Source organism: Carcharodon carcharias, chromosome 2, assembly GCF_017639515.1.
Source record: "Carcharodon carcharias isolate sCarCar2 chromosome 2, sCarCar2.pri, whole genome shotgun sequence".
NCBI classification, from domain to species: domain Eukaryota; kingdom Metazoa; phylum Chordata; class Chondrichthyes; order Lamniformes; family Lamnidae; genus Carcharodon; species Carcharodon carcharias.
In genome coordinates this window covers 32,472,872-32,494,076 of record NC_054468.1, presented here as the reverse complement: position 1 = coordinate 32,494,076, position 21,205 = coordinate 32,472,872, and the positions used below count along the sequence as shown (strand labels likewise).

General features: G+C 42.7%; 1 protein-coding gene and 1 pseudogene across 1 annotated transcript; one reads left to right on the top strand and one right to left on the bottom strand.

The window, feature by feature from the left end:
• Positions 1 to 3,009: 3,009 nt before the first annotated feature.
• On the top strand, positions 3,010 to 3,165 carry LOC121275397 (annotated as a pseudogene).
• A 20-nt stretch (positions 3,166 to 3,185) lies between these two features.
• LOC121287196 (alpha-2-HS-glycoprotein-like) lies at positions 3,186 to 20,942 on the bottom strand. The gene is made up of 7 exons (XM_041204845.1): positions 20,739 to 20,942; positions 18,430 to 18,540; positions 16,317 to 16,404; positions 10,063 to 10,229; positions 8,328 to 8,423; positions 4,678 to 4,764; positions 3,186 to 3,218 (listed from the first exon to the last, which is right to left on the bottom strand). The coding sequence occupies exons 1-7, from the start codon at positions 20,940 to 20,942 to the stop codon at positions 3,186 to 3,188; spliced, it is 786 nt and encodes a 261-aa protein (XP_041060779.1).
• Between the last annotated feature and the right edge of the window lie 263 nt (positions 20,943 to 21,205).

Sequence of the window (21,205 nt, the reverse complement as noted above, 5' to 3'; positions counted from 1 at the left end):
ATATATTCCTATTTAATGCACTTTCTTACATCATATTTACCTTTCATCCCACAATCTCTTTTGACTGCCAATGGTGTAACATGCAGCTCTTGCTTTACCCCCTTGCCTCACCCCAACCCAATTTTCCTCTTTTGCCTTTATCCTTTCATATAGACAAGAACTGCAACCTAATTAATAATTGGTGCAGGAGCCAGAATTGCAAGATAAACAAGAAATTGAAGAAGCATTGTCATTCAATCTCACACTCACAGCCACCAGCTGAGGTACCGGCATTAGATGAACTTTCGAGTATAGCATATAGATGAGACCTACATGTGGTGACACACTGGGCACAAGTGGACTGCAGTCAGGGCAGGGGTAAAGGATTGTGTGAGTGCCAGCACCCTGAGGTCACACTTAGGTTCTGCTGCAGGGAACTCAGGTGAGGACGTATAGGAAGTGGTGTACAGAAGAAGGCTGATAGATATACATACAGAATTGCTTGGGGAATTGGCTGGCTGCTGTCAATGTCAAGAAGCATGAAATTCCATTTTCTTACAGGGCTTTGTGCAGAGCTTGGAGCCCAGTCTTTCCAATGGGAAAGTGGTGGCCACCTCCACGATAAAAGGCCAGATCATGATGTAGCGCCTGATGGCCAATGTCTCAGCTTCCATTGCGGAACAAGCAGAAGCCACCCAAAGTGTAGCCTAGAGGTGTTTTGAAAGTAAAGGAGCAAAATTAAAAAGGAAATTAGAAAAGCAAAGAAAGGGCATCAAAAAATACTAACAAGCCCAAAGCAGAGAAATGGTAAGGTGTAGGTCTGTTATACTTTGCAGATTTGGGACTGCGTTCATAGTATTCACCAACATGATCTACTCAGCATGGTCACACATCAGCTGAACTTTCAGTGAGTGGCAACTTTTGAGGTTGCAGTACATCTCAGCAGGTTCCGTAGAAGCTTCATTTTGGATTCAAAATGTTAATTCTGTTTATTTCCCCACAGCTGCTGCCAGACCTGCTGAGATTTTCTGGCACTTTCTGTTTTTATTTCAGGATCTGCCTATCCTGCATACCACTGGCGCAAAATCCTAGCCCATATGTTCACACCCTAACCAAAATGATGTTGAAGAAAAACAAGGGAGTTCTCCCACATGTGTTGGTCATTATTTATCCATTAACCAGCATCACCAAAAATCAGATTATCTGGCCATTGTCACATGGATTTTTGTGGGATTTTTTTGTGTGCAATTGATTGCCTTCTTTCCTGTATCCTTCCTACAGTGACTCACTTCTAAGGTACTTCATTGACTGAAAAACTTGGAACATGCTGAAGTTGTGAAAAGTATAAATGCAAGCCTTTCTTTTTATCTTTATGCACATTCATCACGATAGTGCAATCCTTGCTTAGCAACACTGCATAAAAGAACATTCCCATCTTAGTAAGCTAGTGCCAAACACATTTTATTGCACATAAAGAGTAACTGTGTCACACTACAACAATACAGGATTTACAAAATCACAGATGTCGTCTTCTAACAAGTTGCTGTTAGACCAGGACACTTCCTTCAATTGTGCAATTCCCATGTACATTTTACAATCACATTTTATTACTGTTAATCTCCCTAAGGTAGGGGATAAGGGAAATTTTGCCTGACATTTTCCTTGTTCTCATGAGATTAACTATGTATAAAATATTGCACCATGTTGTGAAGAATGGTTTTGCTTTAATTTTGGAACGACAGAAGGGTGATAAATCTTTTCACTGATCCTCAGGATATTTGTGTTTTGTTGGGCAGGTTGTTGGATCTGCGGGTGGGTCTGGGAAGTGAATAATCTGTTTCCCAGTGCCAGCAATTTGTTCTTCAGAGGACTCTGAAGACTTATCTGCAGATCGTTTGCGTTTCGGAGGAATACCGGCCGATTTTTCTAGTTCCAGAGAAGTACTTGCAGTGTCTGGTGCTGCAGGTGAAGCATGGACTTCTGCTTCTCGAACATCAGCACTATCTCCTGGTGCCACCGCAGCATCGCCTTCAGCTTTTGCTGCTGGTGCGGCACCACCTTCCTCTGCTGGTGCGGCACCACCTTCCTCTGCTGGTGCTGCTACAATTCCAATATCTTCTACTACCTGCAATGTCACAATGTTTGAGTTATATCATGGCTTTAAATTATTTATTTGCTAAATTGTTACAAACCATACTTTATCATGCAGTTACAGATTTATGAACTAAGAAACCTAGATTTTTTTTTTAAATACCTACCTGAGTTTTATTATCATCCATTTATTAATTTAGGCGATGCTTGAATATATGTGATATATGCAATATAAATACACGTTTGTTCTTTCTCATATTGGAACAGTGTCACAAGCAATGTTTAATGGACAATTCACTTTTCCAGAGGACTGGCTTCCAAGTTGCACTATGGTATTGTCAATTTAATAAATATGTAGTGATACTAGTACATGTACTGGGTAGAATATTGGCCAGCATTGCATAAATTATAGTTTCTGGGTGATTCACTCTTCCCTGTATCCCCTGCAGTGCTGGGTGGAGGATTTGGGCGATATTGACCTGCATCATCTTGATCAAATGCATGATTCTTGGTCTTATGAATGATTCTAAGCATCTCCAAATGAGAAGACAACTGAAGTGACTGGCAGGGTGACCCATGCTCTGCTCCAACAAATGACTAGGTGATCTGTGTAACTTACTGCTTCCAGTGCTTACAATCTGGAAAACCCCATGCCATGAATACCACATTCTAGCATGGCCGGTAAATGGTCTGGAACGCAAGCTACCATGCTTCTGACTCCAGTCAATAATTATGGATCTTGTATTGTCCATTCCCTGAGTCAGAAGATTGGATTCCAATTGTATCTTATCACAAAACTCATTCGGTTGGGGAGGGGTTGCTACAACTGTAAAGAAATAGAGCAGTTGAAATTGGTAGGATCATGCCAATCCAGGATTGTTTTGTGAGATAGAGAATAAAGGCTGTCAAAGCTTTTCCTCTGGACAGTCCAAAGTGAAGATGGTGGCGTTCTGGAGGCAGACCAACCTGAGTTACATTCAGTACTCCTGAATCTGTGCATAAGTGGTGAGGGCTGCCCTCAAGTCCCAGCACCAAGCAGAGGCAAAGAAAGCGGCAGATGTAAATATCAAAGTGAGCAAGCTGAAAGAGACCTGAGCAGCTTTCACAGACCTGAGTTATTGAATATGAGAACTCTTTGATCCAGCACCCTGAAAGATGGAATTGTGAATCCATTTGAAGAACATGTCTGCAAAACTTGCCAAATGTTAATTAAAAATATAGATCCCATTTAAAAAAAACAATGGCCAGGATTTTCCCGTTGGCGATTTGGGGGCGAGGCCCCCTCACCGATGGGAAAATGACGCGGGCTGACGTCGGGAGGAGCCCCCAACGTCATCATGGTTCCTTTAAATTTTCAGGAAGGCGGGCGGGCAGACAGCAAAATCAGCTGTCCACCCACTGACCTGCCAATGGCCAATTGAGGGCATTGACAGGCTAATTAAGATTGTTCAAGACCCTGCCCGGCCAAGCTTAAGGCTGGCGGGCAGGCCAGGAGCCCCAGCGGGCTCCAGGTTATTCATGAAACTTCATCCACTGGCGGGTTGACATTGTCACATGAGGGGGACATGTTAATAGTTTTAATATTTTTCTATTTTTGGTGTTTTTTTACCTCTCAGTAATCTCCCTGAGACAGCACTTAGTCTCAGGGAGCAGTGCGCTCGCATTTTGACAGATGGGGTTTCCCTCCCCACCGGAACAGGAAGCGCATAGTGCTTCCTGTTGGGCAGGCTGTTGGCCGGGCCTTAATTGGCCCGCCCACTCAAAATGGTGGCAGGCCCCATTTCGCTGGCAGGTTCGGCTATCCACCCGGCGCCTAGCCGGTGGGCCTCGCACGCCCACCAAGGGCAAAATTCTGCCCAATATGTTCAATGAGGGAGTATCATCTGTTCCTCCACTCTTGGGCAAGTTTTTTTAAATATTCGCTCATGTGATGTGGATGTCGCTGACAAGACCAGCATCCTTTAGAAGGTGCCTTCATGAACTGCTGAAGTCCATGTGGTAAAGATACTCACATATTGCGATTGGATAAGGACTAACAGGATTTTGACGCAGCGATGATAGCATGGAATGACATGGAGTTTGCAGTCAGTGTTGAAGCAAGGATGCTCAACACTGACTATGAAGTAAGTCTTGTTTTAAGAAGCCCCTACACAATCAAAATCTGTCGATCTCAGTCTTGAAAATTTCAGTAGACTCAATGTTTATGCCATTTTTGTGTGGAAGTGCTTCCAAAATAGTTTAGCTTTAGTTTTAAGGAAGTGTCCCTTGTTTTGAATGCCCCCACCAGAGGAAATATCTACCCAGTATCCATTCTATCAAATATTTTGACATTTTAAACAGTTCAATTAAATCACTCCTCAAAATTCAGCAGAACGTATGGCATGTTTATGCAGCTGTATTGTACCACCCCCGCCACCGACCCCACCCCCCCATTCATCCTGAGCTGTGGTGATTTGATCTTTATGAACAACATTAAGCAGGTAGTAAACTTTTTTGATAGAATATCTGCTGCAGACGATGTTGTGTGTGTTTAAGTGTAGGTCTGTAGCTATAGTCCTCTGCGAACATTGGCCTCTATTTATAGTACACTGAAAATTAAGGCATTACCTTACTGGCGTAGAGCTCACAAGCTACCTCAATTGTCTCATCAGTAGAATTCACAGGAGTGACAGTGGCTGCACAGAATCCATGATCCTACAGCAAGGTAAAACACAGAAAAACAATAGAATGATCAAATGTGTCTGATGGTGCTAAATTGTTTTTCAAACCCTTATTTTATCACGTCTGGGCAGGGATAAAAGACAAATTCAATGTTGAAATTTGAGGGTTAATTCCATATCCCATGCCGCAAGTGAGGAGCTGTTGTTACAGGGAACATGGTTTGGAATTTCCAGCTGACAATGTTATAGTCCTGCTTTTCTCGCTCTCAGTGAATGTTTCCCAATGGGACAATATGAATACATTACCCTGCTTTTTTTCAAATTTTTCAAAAATTTCACAATCTAGACCTCTATGAAGCTGTTACAATGTTTTCTGAAATGATTACAGAAAACCTGTTCCTCAAATGGTCACTTGCATCAACCAAATCTGAAATAATCTTTATAGAGGAATTTGTAAGCAATCCACATTTTTGGATTAACATGATTTGGATCCATTCTGAAATAAGAAAACTACCTCACTGCCCAGTTCCACTGCTTGTTTCCGTTCCTAATCTATCAAGTCACCCAATCAAGTGTAACTTTCTATTAAACATAGAGTTCAATGCCTTTAGAATATATAGGAACATGGGGCAGAATTTTCTGTTTGGCGTGCAGGGGCGGGCCCCACTTGCCGATGCGTAAAATGACATGCTGTGACATCGAGGGTGCGTCCCAATGTCACCGTGCATTATGCTGATTTTCCGTTCGGCGGGCAAGCACCGGAGTTGGCTGCGCAGCCACCAAAACGTCAAAGGCCTGGTAAGGCCATTAATAAACCACTTAACCAATTTGACAGGGTTGCCCATCCAGCCTTAAGGTGAAGAGCCCAGGTGGCCTTTGCATTTTTCATGAAACCTCATCCACGGGCAGGATGAGGTTTCATGAAGGGTTTATTAAATTAATAAACATTTTTTAAACATTTCAAGAACATGTCCCAGTTCATGTGACGCTGTCACATGAAGGGACATTTGTAAATGATTTTTAACTTCCATTATTTTAAACTTTAAAACTGAACTTAATCTGCCTGAGGCATGGGAGGTTTCTGCGTTCTTTCGCGTGCATGGCCCTGACTCTCCCTCCTTCCCTTGCCCGCATTGGGTGGACCAATTAAGTAAAATGGCGGTGCGCAGCCGATCACAGAGGACGATCAGCTCCACACCCGCTCCCGACCAGCCCGCCCAACAGGGAGAAAATTCTCCCCATGAAAACATAGGAACAGGACTAGACCATTCAACCCCCTCAAGCCAATTCCACCATTGACTCAGATCATGGCTGACCTGTACCTCAATTCCATTTGTCCACCAGTGTTCCATATCCCCTGATAGCTTTGCCATATAAAAACCTATCAATCGCAGGTTTAAAATTTTAAACTGACGCGGCATTAAGGATCTTTTGGGGAACCGAATTCCAGCTTTCTATTACTGGCTGTGTGAAAAAGTGTTTCTGATTTCCTTCTTAAATGGCCAAGCTCTAAGTTTAACATTATTAACAGGATTTTAACATTGTATTTAGGATTAGGGTTGCAAATCAAAAGTACTGTTGTGTCTCACTGAAACTTATCCAAGGCAGTGCAGAAATAAAGTGAATAAAAGCTACTGTCTGTATCTACCTACCAGCATGGATCTGATTCCTTATTTCAACAGATGATTTATCAGTAAGATAACAGCCACATAACATAAGGCATGTGTGCCAGGGCAGCATAATGTTGGAGCTCCGTGAATTAACTCATGAGGCCAGAATAACCTGGTGGTTAACAGTGAGGTTGAGTGTCTTGGGCTACAGGAAGACATAGACAGGATGGTCAAATGGGCAGATAAGTGACAGATGGAATTTAACCCTGAAAAGTGTGAGGTGATACACTTTGGAAGGAGTAATTTGAAAAGGAAGTATTCAATGAACGGCATGACACTAGGAAGTTCTGAGGAACAAAGGGACCTTGGCGTATGTGTCCATAGATCTCTGAAGGCGGAGGGGCATATGGGACACTCGCCTTTATCAATCGAGGCATGGATTACAAAAGTAGGGAGGTCATGTTGGAGTTGTACTGAACCTTGGTGAGGCCACAGCTGGAGTACTGTGTGCAGTTCTGGTCGCCACATTATAGGAAGGATGTGATTGCATTAGAAGGGGTGCAGAGGAGATTCACCAGGATGTTGCCTGGGATGAAACACTTAAGTTATGAAGAGAGGATGGATAGACTTGGGTTTTTTTCGTTGGAGCAGAGAAGACTGAGGGGCGATCTGATTGAGGTGTACAAGATTATGAGGGGCATGGACAGGGTGGATAGGGAGCAGCCGTCCCCCTTAGTTGAAGGGTCAGTCACAAGGGGACGTAAGTTCAAGGTGAGGGGCAGGAGCTTTAGGGGGGATGTGAGGAAAAACCTTTTTACCCAAAGGGTGGTGACAGTCTGGAATGCACTGCCTAGGAGGGTGGTGGAGGCAGGTTGCCTCACATCCTTTAAAAAGCATCTGGATGAGCACTTGGCATGTCATAACATTCAAGGCTATGGGCCACGTGCTGGTAAATGGGACTAGGTAGGTAGGTCAGGTGTTTCTCACATGTTGGTGCCGACTCGATGGGCCTAAGGGCCTCTTTTGCACTCTGTGATTCTGTGAACTGAGATGCATAAACTAGTATCAGTCAGCAGTTAGCATTTACACCAGAAAGTGTAACATCTAACCCAACAACAATGACATCAGCTCAAACCATTGTCAGTGATGAGCCCAGCTGTATAAATTAAAACATTTCTTACAAGGACCTGATGGGCGTTTAGCAATCTTTAAAATTTACAGGATGTGGCTGTCGCTGGCTAGGCCAGCATTTATTGCCCATCCCAAATTGCCCTTGAGAAGGTGATGGTGAGCTGCTTTCTTGAACCACTGCAGTCCCTGTGGTAGAGGTACACCTGCAGTGTTGTTAGGAAGGGAGTTCCAGGATTTTGATGCAGCAACAGTGAAGGAGTGGTGATATATTTCCAAGTCAGGATGGTGAGTGACTTGGAGGGGAATTTCTAGATGGTGGTGTTCCCATGTATCTGCTGCCCTTGTCTTTTTAGGTGGCAGCGGTCGTGGGTTTGGAAGGTGCTGCCTAAGGAGCCTTGGTGAGTTTCTGCAGTGCATCTTGTAGATGGTACTATCATGGCATTCAGGTGTGATGCCAAGTACTGACACAAAGGCAACAGCAGTGTGATTCACAAAGTCCTGACTATAAGCTTACTGACTGAATCCCTTGACAACTTAAACGCACGGAGTTAGCACCTGTAAATCAAACTTGAGACTCAAGTATTCTTCAATTAAACTATTTGAACCCCTTGATTTGATTACACTCGCTGCTAGGTTTTCATTGTTCCTTACCCAATCTATCTGAACTCCTTTGTTAGGTCGAAGTTCATTCACTCCCAAGTACCCTTTAGTAAACAAATAAAGCATCCGAACCTTGCAATCATTTTACAGTCTGTATCAAATATCCATTATTCTATTTATAAACCATCAAAATGTTTTGATTGATTATAATCTGTAACTCTGCCTGCATTATCTATTCCGACTGCAATCTACTCACAGGATCTAAAAGGGCAATTGTAGGACACACATCACTATCTCTGGTACATGGTGTCTCACGAATGATATATTCCACCAACACTGCAGTCTGAGGACCCTGAAACAAAATATGAATACAGTAATGTTCATAGGAAACATCTATGTGAGTCAATTCTTGCTTTCATTATGATTGTAAATCCTAACTTTTGTTAGGATTACCGGAAAGTAAAACTAGATCTTGAAATACTTTTGTGCACCAGCCCTGCAAAGTAGCAGCACAATAGATTGATGAGATTAAGAAACTTAGGTTGCATTGGTGAACTCCATAAGCTAAAAGCAGGGTTAATTGATGGAGCATGTTAAACTAATAGCAGTCGTGTCCAAAAAAAAACATGCACCGCTATGATATTTTCAACTCCCACAACAGAGATTTCTATGAATGAGATTCCCAAATCATTATCAATTAGTGGATGCTGAATTAAAGATAAAGGGAAATTTTGTGCTGTGAATTCACACACATTGGGAAATAACTTGACCATCCAAATTAATTTCATACCAGCTCCTTGCATCAAACTGGGATAAATTCAGATGTATTTCCCATGAAAAAATGGATTGTGTTCTGATTACTGCACCCATTACCCCAACTAATGACCCCTTGTTCAAAGGCACTGACTCATTCTGGATGTGCTTCCATGAGTGTCAACATCCTTCCAGTGCCTTTGCATGTGACAAGCCATTCAATCATGGCAGGGAAGCAACATCAGAGCTGAGTCACACTGGTGCTTTTTAACAGGAATCACTGAATAGCAATCAGGAAAGGAAGCCTGAACTGAACTATTTTTCTCTTTTCCTGGTGATTTGAGGGCAATTTAACTATCCCTGCTTCAGATCATGCTGGAACCGGACAGACCCGGGACAAAGTCAGGACCTGCCTAGACCACAGGTGATATATTTCCAACTTGCTGTCCAGATGTAAAACTGGTGTTTGTGATTGGCTGCTCATGACATAAAATATCCAATTTTCATCTCTATTGATATGCAACACCAGTTTTATACCTGGGCAGCAAGCTGAAGATCCACCTCATGACTCAGTACTGCTTCAGGTTTTGCATTTATTCTGAAGGGGAGCCCATTAAGATTCTCTAAAAAAATTTAAAATTTCAGTTTTTGTTACAAAGAACAAAATCTGTTAAATATTAATAGTACTACTGTTTCTACTAAACACTAATTTATGGGTTTTATAAAATTCCCTTTATATCTTTACAAGAGGCGATGGAATAGGATGGTTCAATGCCTTGTGGGTTAGAGCTGCACTAAAGTATGTTGTGGCATATACTGTCTCAACCTTATTGTTAGCTCCTGGAGTGAAGATAGGAAACATTAATTTAAAAACACTAGCAAGTCATTAGGGTCTTTCTTGTACATCTCCAGCTGCTGGTTAAAGATGAGCATTCATAGGTGTGTGGCAAATGGTTATTTGCCCACCCGCTGTTTCATGTGAGGAACTTTGTATTTTGCAACATGACCTAACAGAGAACCTAAGAGCAGAGTGCTTAGTGTGTAATGGACACAGTTCTTATTCTATTTAGTTCTTGATCTAATCTGTGCCAATCCATCTTTATGGAGGCTAAGGGAAGAGGATATTTCAGTTCAGAGACATTGCCATTGGTCTAATAGGCCTTGCACTTAGCTTCTCAGCAGTAAAAGTGCAAAGACAATGAAAAGCTATAGAAAAAGTTTAAACCCTTTTGACTAACCTTTGAGGAAGCTCGTGTTACTTCTTCAAGTTCAAAGGCGTGTTTATGGTTGTTAATGTGATTGAATTTTTCAAGTGAGACCTGTACAGCATGTTGAGCTTCAGCGCTATTTTTAAGTATTAGGTGTGGACATTCAGGACATTTTTCAAAAACATCTCCGGCTGAATCTGCAAAATATTACACAATACAGTCATTTTTTAAAAAATCCCCCATTTCTCTCTGCCTGCTGCAGACACTAATGAGTGCAGTGCTATTATTTCATAGTGTAATCATTCACTAACTCTCCTAAATGATCATTCTTCATATTTAAAACTCACACAGAGGCAAATACTTTTTGGGACAATCAATTTATTGTCACTCACATCTGCTCAGAACTGGCATTTTCACTGACTCAATGCAAATTCCAACAGAAACCTTACTGCACACAAAGCCATAAAAGCCCACACGAGCGGGACACACGGTGTGCGGAATGGCTTAATTAGGCGAGAGCCAAAATTTTGATTTCATGGCTGCAGGTTGAGATGCCGAGATTAGTCAGCAGTTGTGCCTCATTCCATCCTATGGTGGGTTCGTATTTGTAATATATTTGCATACCATGAATACCCATTAGCATGAAACTTTTTATAATTACCTTCTACCTTCAAAATAAAGCCAGTGACACATGAGAGTCTTGTGGCACTGGGTTCAGGTTTGTTTATAGGTGACGTACACCATTCAGCTTTGTGCAGTTGTGTGCAAGTCGGTGTCTTTCTTTGCTGAACTCTACAGGAGAAAGTAGAGGAGGTGGAGAATGGCAGGTTGCATGGAGGCTCAAAGGCGAGTCAGGGTAAGGGTGTGGATTGGGGGACGGGTGCATCCAGGAGTGGAGGAGGGAATGGCCTAGTGTCCTGGGTGTGGTGGGTGGAGTTTGGTTGTGGACAACGAAAGGAGTTGAAAATCTTGCTGCCCACCAGTTCCATGGGTGAAATCCATGGACACACATGTTCTCATCTCACTGTCTGCCTTCTTCAAACAGCTCAATTGCTGGAATACCTTTGGGTCTCATATACCCAACATTCCTGCAACCTCGGGAACAAGGGGAGAGGATGCGATAAAGGACGGCTTTTGCCGGTCAACAACTGAGGCCATAATGTCAGCAGCAGGCAGTGCCAGAAGAGGAGGCAGGTCAGAATGCAGTCATCCAGGGAAGGTATTGTGGAAGACAGGGATTGGCGTTTGGCAGCAAAGTTGGGGCTGTGATGCAGAGCCTCCCTGCTTGTCCAGGAGGCTCTTTTATAGCAGACCAGTGGCAGCAGCATTGTCAGCTGACGATGGGTTTCACCAATGAAAAGCTTCCCCTGCTACGGAATCGCATGGCCAGGATTTTACTTATGGCAGGCGGGCTGTGCAGGAGCAGGCACAGGCGGGCGCAGAGCCAATCCCCGCCCGCGATCGGCTGTGTGCCACCATTTTACACGGGGGGAGGAGGGAGAGTCGGGGCACAGAGCTGCCTCAGGGAGATTGGATTGATTATAAAACATTTTAATACATGAAGTAAAAATTTATTTAAACATGTTCCCTCATGTGACAGTGTCACATAAGTTGGGACATGTTTGTGAAGTTGAGAAAATGTTTTTATTTATTTAATGAAAACTTCAGGAAACCTCATCCCGCCCGTGGATGAGTTTGCTGAAAAAAGCGAAGGTTGCTTGGGCTCTTCACCTACCCGCCAACATTAAGGTTGGACAGGCAGCATTCTAAAGTATCTTAATTAATCCCTTAATGGCCTTAATAGACCCTTAACATTTCAGTGGGCGCACAGCTGCCTCCAGTGGGTGCCTGCCGAATGAAATATTGAGATGATGCGCAATGACATTGGGACGCACGTCCAACAACATCACGCATCATTTTACGCGTCGGCGTGTCGGGCCCGCCCCTGCATGCCGACCGGAAGATTCAGCCGCATATGTTTCCTGTGCATGCCGCCAGCACTTAGATTTTTATTTAAAATAGCTTGGGAAACAGGAAAGAGCAAGAGGGCAGAAGTAGAGCACAGTACCAGTTACACCATCAGGAACGCCACAGTTAAAATTCCACCCAAAGTGCGGAAATTTACAGGACTTGATCCAAGTCACTTATCATAATCCTAACTGAGCCCAATTAACCCCTGTTCCCAAACCATTTGAGATCAGCTAACTCAACCTGAAGAAGCAATTGAACATGGTCCTGATCTGTGTGGCTTGGTTTCACACTAGACAACACAATTATTTATTGAAGTATCTTTTAAACATTTTCTCATGTTTCAGTAACTTAACCCTGCTACTTCCCCAGCATTCTCATCAGTAATCACTTTTTAAACAATTTTTCGGTAGGGTTAGATTTAAATTCATTGATCAACATTTTATCAAATGCCAACCTTCCTGAGCTGTTGCTTGGTGAGTGGCTGCCTGCAGTGAACCCATTGTAGAGAGGTATATGCTCAGTTATTTTACTTGAACAATTTCAGATTCACCATCAGACACCACGTCTTCCTTACTTGTAATTTGGGACAATCATAGATAGTCAGCAAAGACTCACAAGCAATTTGTGGTAACTACAGGCACTTTAAAGAACTCTCCACCCCCTTCCCCAACCAGCAGTCAATGTAGTGAAAATCAGGAGTTTCCATAGAGGCCATGTGCACTGCTTCTCCAAGTTACAGCCACAGTGGTGAAATCAAAAAGCTATCCCACAGTATGTCCTTTTCACCAGCCAGGTTTGGATTTTCATCATGGAGCAATTAGAATAGAAGACAGTTTGGATTTTCTGGTGATTCAGAGCCGGACCTGTTGGGTATTTCCAACAATTTTTTGTTTCCGTTCTTATTTAAGATTTCCAGAATCTGCAGATTTTTGCTTTTGTATCTTGTATGTTCATTACTATTTCCCCAATCACAGCTAAAACAGCTTTGTTTTGTGGAATCATCCAAAGCCAACCTTATTTGAAGGGGAAAATAAGAGTGGAAGCATTGTTCCATTGCTGTCATGGCTCATGATAGCCATCCACCAAGCATGACAGAAGCAGAGTGTACATTGAACAAAGTTCATGCTCCAACCAAAGTGGCTATCTAATATATGCTTGGGATGTTAAAGCAGTTCTTCAGAAGTCTGATTTATGAGGGAATATCTTACATAATAAACCCCCACCCAAGGGTTTTATGAATAATTGTCCCTGCCATGCAAATGCAAAAACTGATGGGACAAAGCCATAGCAGAATAAAAGGATAAATATGAAAATGCACCATTGAACTAACAATATAGCATGGAAATTTAGTGTTCCAGGCACTGATAAAGGATGCCTTCCAATGAATGCCACAGCTACATCAAATCAACCACACCTAATTCACCTTCCTTGACTCTTTCCTGGCAAGTTTCTCAAATACCATCTAATGCCTTACTTTTGCTGTGCTCATGCATTATTGTAAACAATTACAAATAATTACATTACAATGTTTGATTCAGTACAATATACCTATTGCCACCATAGGAGGTTGGCTGCAGGGTGAGATTCTGTACGTCGTATGTGCCCTTGTGGTTTACACTGCAATGATTGCAATTTGAATCAGCTATGTTCAACATTGTTGGAGCTAACTGAATTGCTCACTGCACATCCGCTATCACTTGTGCATTGATGCTTGATGGACTGCGTGGTGATTGCCCGGTCTGCTCTTACTCCAGGCTTACCCCTGCTGCTGGACACTCCCTCAGCTTGTCCACTGATCTATCTGAGAACAGAGCTTTGGACCACTATGAGGTCTGTGAATCTCTGTCACAAGGTTGTTTCTCCTAAAATGTTGAAGCTGGTCAAGTCAGGATCTTTAAGATTGAAACCCAAAGCAGCTTTGATAGATGGATGATAAATGCAGCTACTATGCCTATGACATGAGATACTCAGAGTCCTACAGCACACACTATAGGATTGTGATATGCTCCCAGATAAATTCCAGTTCAGCCAACTATTTTATGAAAAGCTAGGCAGTAGACTCCTCCATATTGTTTCCCAGATTTTTAAAGTGTATTTTGAATCAACATAAATGACTTATATTGATCCTGCTCAAATCTCATTTCTAAACAGGCTGTATAATGTTTGAAATCCCTAGGCACTGTAACAGGGCCGTTGTCCAGCAGGAGATTAGCCGTCACCAGCTTTAACCACTTGATCCTCCTCACCAGTCCTGTGACTCAACTGCATTACCTCTCCATCTCGCTATCTAGGTCCTCTATGGTTTGTGCAATTGAGCTGGTGTTTAGCAGAGGTGGTAATGGTGCCATTAGATGCTGGGTTGCTCAGAGGTATTGGCAATGCAGCAGTTTGACATTCCATCCTAAGAAAGAAGAGAACAAAATGTCAAAATGTTGTCCCAAACCACTATCTTTAAGCACTACTTTCAAATATAACATCCTTCCAATTGAATTTGTCTGCAATGATAAACAGTCAGCAGAATAACATGATATGACATGAACTTTACGATGCAAATCTTAAAATCAAGGAAAGCCTCTAGTTACACTGTGTCTCCTCAATGCACTCTCGGGCAATGATTTCATGGATGGAATCGATGGCTTAAATTACTTGATTACCTCTTGTTCATGCCTTTACTTGCCAATTGAAAGCAGGGCAGAGATACTGAAAGTACAGGGAGCAAATTACAGCGTTGTATTGCTGGGATATTGTGTGCTAAAAATTGAGGCCAGGATATTGAGGTCGGGGTGCGGGGCCCACTCGCCGACATGTAAAATGACACGGGATGACGTCGGGTGGAACTCCCGACATCACCCCATATCGTTTCAATTTTCAGGTCAGCAGGGATGCAGCTGAATCAGCTGTGAGCCCACCAACTTGTCAATGGCCATTTAAAAACTAATCCAAGTAATTAATGGACCTGCCTATCCAACCTTAAGATTGGCGGGCAGGCCGGGAGCTCTGGCGGGCTTCAGAAAAAGCATGAAACCTTATCCACGGGTCGAGTGAGGTTTCATGAGGGTTTTTAAAAATTTAATAAAAGTTTGATTAAAAGTGATGGACATGTACCAACTCATGTGGCACTGTCACATGAGGGGACATGTCAGGGAAATTTTATTTTCGTACATTGACCATTTTTAAATTTGGCTCCGATCTCAATGATGCAGCACTTAGCCTCAGGGAGATGAGTACCCTCTTTCCGGCGCGTGCGTGAAAGAGCACACACCCACATAGGGAGCGCATAGCACTTCCTGGCAGATGTCACGCTGGGTGGGCCTTAATTGGCCCGCTCACATTAAATGACAGCGTGCATCCAATTGGGGGCGCCGATCGGAGGTGCACCTGCATGCGCCTGCTCCTGCACTTTCCGCCCGACAGGGGGAGAATTCTTCCCTGAGAATATATATTTCTTGTGTGAAGTCCTTTAAGAATTGTTGCTATGCACACAGGTTGCTATATGCACTTCCTAATTGTAATTGCAACACACATCCTAACAATCTTTATTCAAACAAAACATCCTTTGCTTTTCCTGGATCTATTATGGCATCTCCTAATATTAAGGAATCAAATTGTGAGCACAGATGACTTTCTCACACATGTACTTGGGGAAGCTTTTGTCATTTAAGACAGTATTGTTGCCTTACCTCATCAGGTTTCTTAAGGTCTGACCAATTTTCCTGATGTCTTTCCAGGTCTTGCAGATTTGGACACTGCTCTCATTGATTGAAACACATCTGCCCAATCCTGCTGCATCAGATGTGTCTGAGGGAGTGCAGTGGCCATTAATCTCATACAGAATGTTCCTCCGCTCCCTGACTGCTTCCAGAAGGGCATCCAGCTCCTGGTCAGTAAACCTGGTTTTCCTCACTCTGCTGTACTCCATTCCTCGTAATATTGTTCAGTTATCAGATGTCCGGGCCTTCCCTACACTATTTCAGCTGTTTAAATGGCTCTTAATTCCAGTTCAACGCTGATTATCAGGGCTTTTTCTTCTTTCATATCACTAAGATACTTATCCCAAGGGAATTAAAATGTACGTTTTAGCTCACCTACTAAAATCAGTAAAATTATGTGTTAAACAGTTATCTTTTCAACCATCAAAAAACCCAAAGCAAATTTCAGTTAACAGAACCAACAGCAATTTGTAGCCTATGGTGTTGCAAGTGCAACAGTAACTTTTCACTAGTAAAACTTATGCTCAACATAGAGCCACACTTCTGCTAATGCTATACAACACTGAATTGTGTTATTTTGCCGGTTTAACAAAAAATAAATACCTGGAGATATTTCGCACCTGTAGCCTTTCACGTGACCAGGAGCTCCGGATTTGGTCTCAACGATTACCTTACAATCTCCTTCCACTTTCTAAGATGACAATGAAACAAAAACAGTTTTAGTTACTTTAAATAGGTGTAGGATATATTGTACAAGTCACTTGATGAGTTGCACTAGGATCGCAAATATTATTGCATGATATTGGACTGTCTTTTGATGGGATATGAGTCTGGGAGCACCAGGGCCAAAAATATCAATTTGTGATATTAGCATTGAAAACATATTCAGTCCTATATCTGGTAATTTTTTTTTTGTTCATTCTTTTATGGAATCCAGTCCAGCATTTATCACCCAGCCCTAATTATCCTTGACTTGAGTAGCTTGCTAGGCCACTTCAGAGGGCAGTGGGTCTGGAATCACATGTAGGCCAGGCAAGGACATTGATTTTTTTTTTTTTAATGATAATTTCATAGTCACTTTATATTCCAGATTTATTAATTGAATTTAAATTCCACTAGCTGCTATGGTGGGATTTGAACCCATATTAGCATTGGATTACTAGTCCAGTGACATTACCATTACACCACCATCTCCTTCAGCTAGCTTGCATGCTAACATTGCAAATATTTTAGACAACAGAAAGTTTGTGCCTGGATATTCCAATGACCTATAATGTTATTGCGATATTTCTGCCTGACAACTAACAGATTAAACCATTTTATTGTTGTCACCACATCAGTAATAATAGCTTACCAATTCTTGCAGATGAAAGAGGTAACTGAGAATAGGTCAACAAAATGTTTACATTATCTTTTCAAACAGCATATATTTTACTGCACAGCAAATACGCAACCATATTCTTCATAAGTGTACTTTACTTTTGCCTTTAAAATGCCCATATCAAAACTTGTCTGTTTAAAGATATGATAACCGCGAGTCCATCCACCATGCACGAAGTGCTGGCCCTGTCCCAAATTTCAACAGTGAAGATTATTTGTATCTTTGGGATGGACCACCTATTAAGGATGTCTCAGAGACTCTCAGCCTGAAAGAAAAACACTTTAAATCACCTTGAGTTTCTAAGGGAGCCATGTCCTGGTAAACAAAGATAATCAATCTCATGTTTGCCTGTTAGAGATTTAGGACCTTTGCTGGTTTTTAGCAGAGCTCACATCAGTTCTCAATTGATGAGAAATCTGCTGTGACCTCGGAAGAACACACAGGGCAGAAATCTTGGGGTACCCTGGGAATACATGAGACACTCCTGCTTAATGTGTGAGCATGAGCATCAGGTAGAGGAATTGCCTTCTCCTTATCACTAGAAAACAGTCATCAATTGGAGCCAGGTTCTAGATTACCTGCTTTGCATTTTTGACCCAGATTGGATGTCCATTCCAACCGTTAACCTCTGAAGTTAAAACATACCAATCACCCACGTGCAATGCGTACCATTTAATTTTCTTTCCCACCCCCATTTGTAATTTATTTTTCTCCTGTTTTTAAATTCCCAGCTTGCAAGTGTTGCCACCAAGTTAGTTTCTGAGCAGGCTGTCTGGGAAAGTTCACAATGTAAGTTAAAATGATGGAGTCATTAGTTCTTAAGGTTATTTTAAGGTTATTAATCAATTGGTGTCAAGAAAATAAGAACTTAATTAAATGTCACTCCCCATACTGTCCTAATCTTGCCTCACTTTGCTTGCAAAAGGTGACAATTCTGTGGCTTTTTTACATGCTCTTGATGCTTTCCCGATCTTTTACTTATGCCAGATATTATAAACTAGATTTTTTTTGATCAGCATAACTTCAACATCAGCATTAAACTATTTACCTTAATTTGGATAATACATCAATCAGCAAATAAAGGCTGAAAGAGATTTGAATCAAAGCATTCTCCAATTTTTTTTCTCCACTTGAACACAGATTTAACCAATAGGTGTTTTACTTTTGGAGCTTCTCATAGTTCCAGTCACAGTGAAGGGACATCCACGTGACACCCATGCTTGCAATCCTATAATCAGTCCCCGGCTGCAACCCACAGGATGGAGCAGTAATATAGTTCTAAAATGTTAATAAGACTTCAATGCATTTATTGGTGTTTAAGGAAAGAATACTCACAGTTTCCTTGAATGATCGGATTTCACAATCCGTAAGGGGTTTATTGCTCAGCGCAGGGCACTTAGTCTCTCGGACATCAATATCCAAATAATGGACAGTAGTCTCATTTGCCTAAAAAAGAAATAGTTGTTAAGTACTCCACATGGAATAAGAATATTAAAATGTTCTCAATGTATTGTGACTATAGTGGAACTGTTTGTCTCTGTGCGAGTTATAAGTAGTCACACAATACATTTGGCTGCATGCCAATAGTTTTTAACAGGTTCAATAACATCAGTAGTATTAAAACTCATGTATCCATTTGACATTGCATTATCTTATGAGTGTCTTATTCACTTTTTGCTCATTCTTGCTGTTTCATTTTCCCTTCTGGCTGAGGTGCCATCCACCTTGACACAAGCCTTGGCATGGGATAAGCTCACACTATCCCCCCTGAACTGGAACTCTGAGAGGTAGGTAAGAATCTGTCTGCCAGGTGATTATCTCAGATGATTGCCAAAGAAGCAGGTAGGAAACTGTAGTAGCTAGTTAGTGCAGATACAGATTAGTTTACAGAAGCAGGAAGACCCTTTCACACTCCAGCAGAAACACAGCATTCATCACAGGTAAATCACTGAGCAACAGCACAGTGCCACTACATTTGCTTCTCCAAGTGAAACAGCAGGAAATTAGAGAGTAACAACCCCACACTATGACTAAGGACAATCATGGTAGAAGCAAACATTGATGCAGGGACAGATGAACTACTTGAACATTCTGTAAACTGTGCAGAAGACAAATGAATCTTTGTATTGAAGCTAATGTATGGGAACAGTAATGAAGGCTGATGATTCAGGCCCAAATGTTACATTGTGCCATCTGCTCTCACTGCCTTCTGAGTATTTGTCTGGAGAGCCACCTGTAACTCTGTGGATTTCCTTTCCCACCTCCTCCACCTAGGCCTTCAGTGCATGGTTAGCACTAGCTGGAAGCTGAAATCATTCAAATCAGCAGCAACAGCTCAAAGTTAGTGTGCTACCAGCATTGCAATGAACAGGCACAGAATAATTACTCATTGTGATCCTCACACCCATTTAAGAGGCTATCCAAATTTAGCTTCACCACTCCCTCTCTCTTCCTGACATCATTTTTGAGTCGGGAAACTCACCAGCTGGAATTTTATTCTCAGGGCAGGAGTCACCTGCAGGACCCAAAGCCACATTTTACAGGAGTCAGGTAACTAACTGGTTACCATCAGGTTCTTTTTAGGGATGGCCACTTGCCCCAAGAGCAATCAGCCAGCCAATCAGGAGCAATGGCTGCTGCTGGGACTTCACCTGGAAGTAGAGTACCGGTGGAAAGATGCTGCCATCCAGACCAGGTAAGTGGGGTCTGGAGGCATCCAACTACCTAGGCAGGTCCTGATGAGGATGGAGGGTGTTGGTGAGGGTAGGTGGCGCTGTTGCCAGAGGGGTGGGAGGGCCTCCCCCTGAGCCCATTGGGAGGACACCAGGGTATACCTAGCAGGTCTTTCCACATGATGGGGGGCCTACTCACCACTGGTAAAATTCCAGCAGCGACAGGATGAGGCCCATGTTTGGTCACTTAAGCGGCTCAATTGGCCTCTGGGGGGCGCGGAGAGTATGACGATGGGTAGACAACAGGCACTTCACCCCGGCTTCCCCCACCATCCTCTGAGCTCCCCCCTCCTCTCAGCACATCCCAGAGGGCAGGTAAAACTCATCCCATTGTGTGAGTAATGTGACACAAACCTGTATCCTGTGACACAGTGGGCTGAATTTTCAGGTCCACCCTGCCTGGCAGAAGTGTAGGCAGTCACAATCAGAAAAATGGTGTGCAAGAACTCACTGCACTGTTTCCCTGGTGGCCTTCTCCGGACCACTGGGGTCCTCCAAGCAGACGGCTCAGGTAGCCATCTGCAGAGGACAAACTGCTAAGTTAAATATTAATATCAGTGTTCCATTATGTCAATAGATCCCTGGCAACATTTTAGGACTGAACTGGGTGAGGCATGCACTGTGTATGCTCCACCCAATATCAGCTGATGCCTGGGTCAAAGAGGAGTCAATGGATGAGTTTCATTCTATTTCTGTGGAATGGGAGGATTGGCAGTGCTCATGCAGGCTTCGCCAAACCAATCTGGATTACTCCAGCTTCCCCTCTCCTCCACCCACATCCGAAGTGCATTCTATCTCAGTATGTCAGAGAACCTACCATTCTGCCCTATAAAACAGTTTCCTATTCATGAATTTGCAACATCAGCAGCCAGGGGAATAAAACTGGTCAACCATTCTTGCTTACATACGTACCTCCTTCATTTCCTGGGCATTTTCTATTCTGTCCAGGCTTAACTTGTATCCATGCTTTCGGTCTTTGTTGATGTGGTCAACTGCCAGTTCTGCCACAGCTAGTGCTTCTTGCCCATTACATGCTATTGCTACGTAAGAGTTTAATGCCATAGCCCAGGACGTAAACAGCTGCAGGCAGACCACTAGTGCAAGAAACAACTTCATGTTGTTTGGGAAACTGCACTGGCAAAAAATACAACTTCAAACAATTTAAAACTCTGACCCGACTGACCGCAGCCTATTGTAGCATAGATGACTGCTTACAGAGCATGGAGCTGACAGAACTGGCAGTGAAAGCGCCTATGGCAGACTGCTTTAAATGCTCTGGGGCTGGGAAGAAATCAATAAAAACATTGCATGACCCAGAATAAGCAATTGCAAAATGACAGGACTGATTGTGAAATCAAAGATAGGAATAGCCTGGCGAT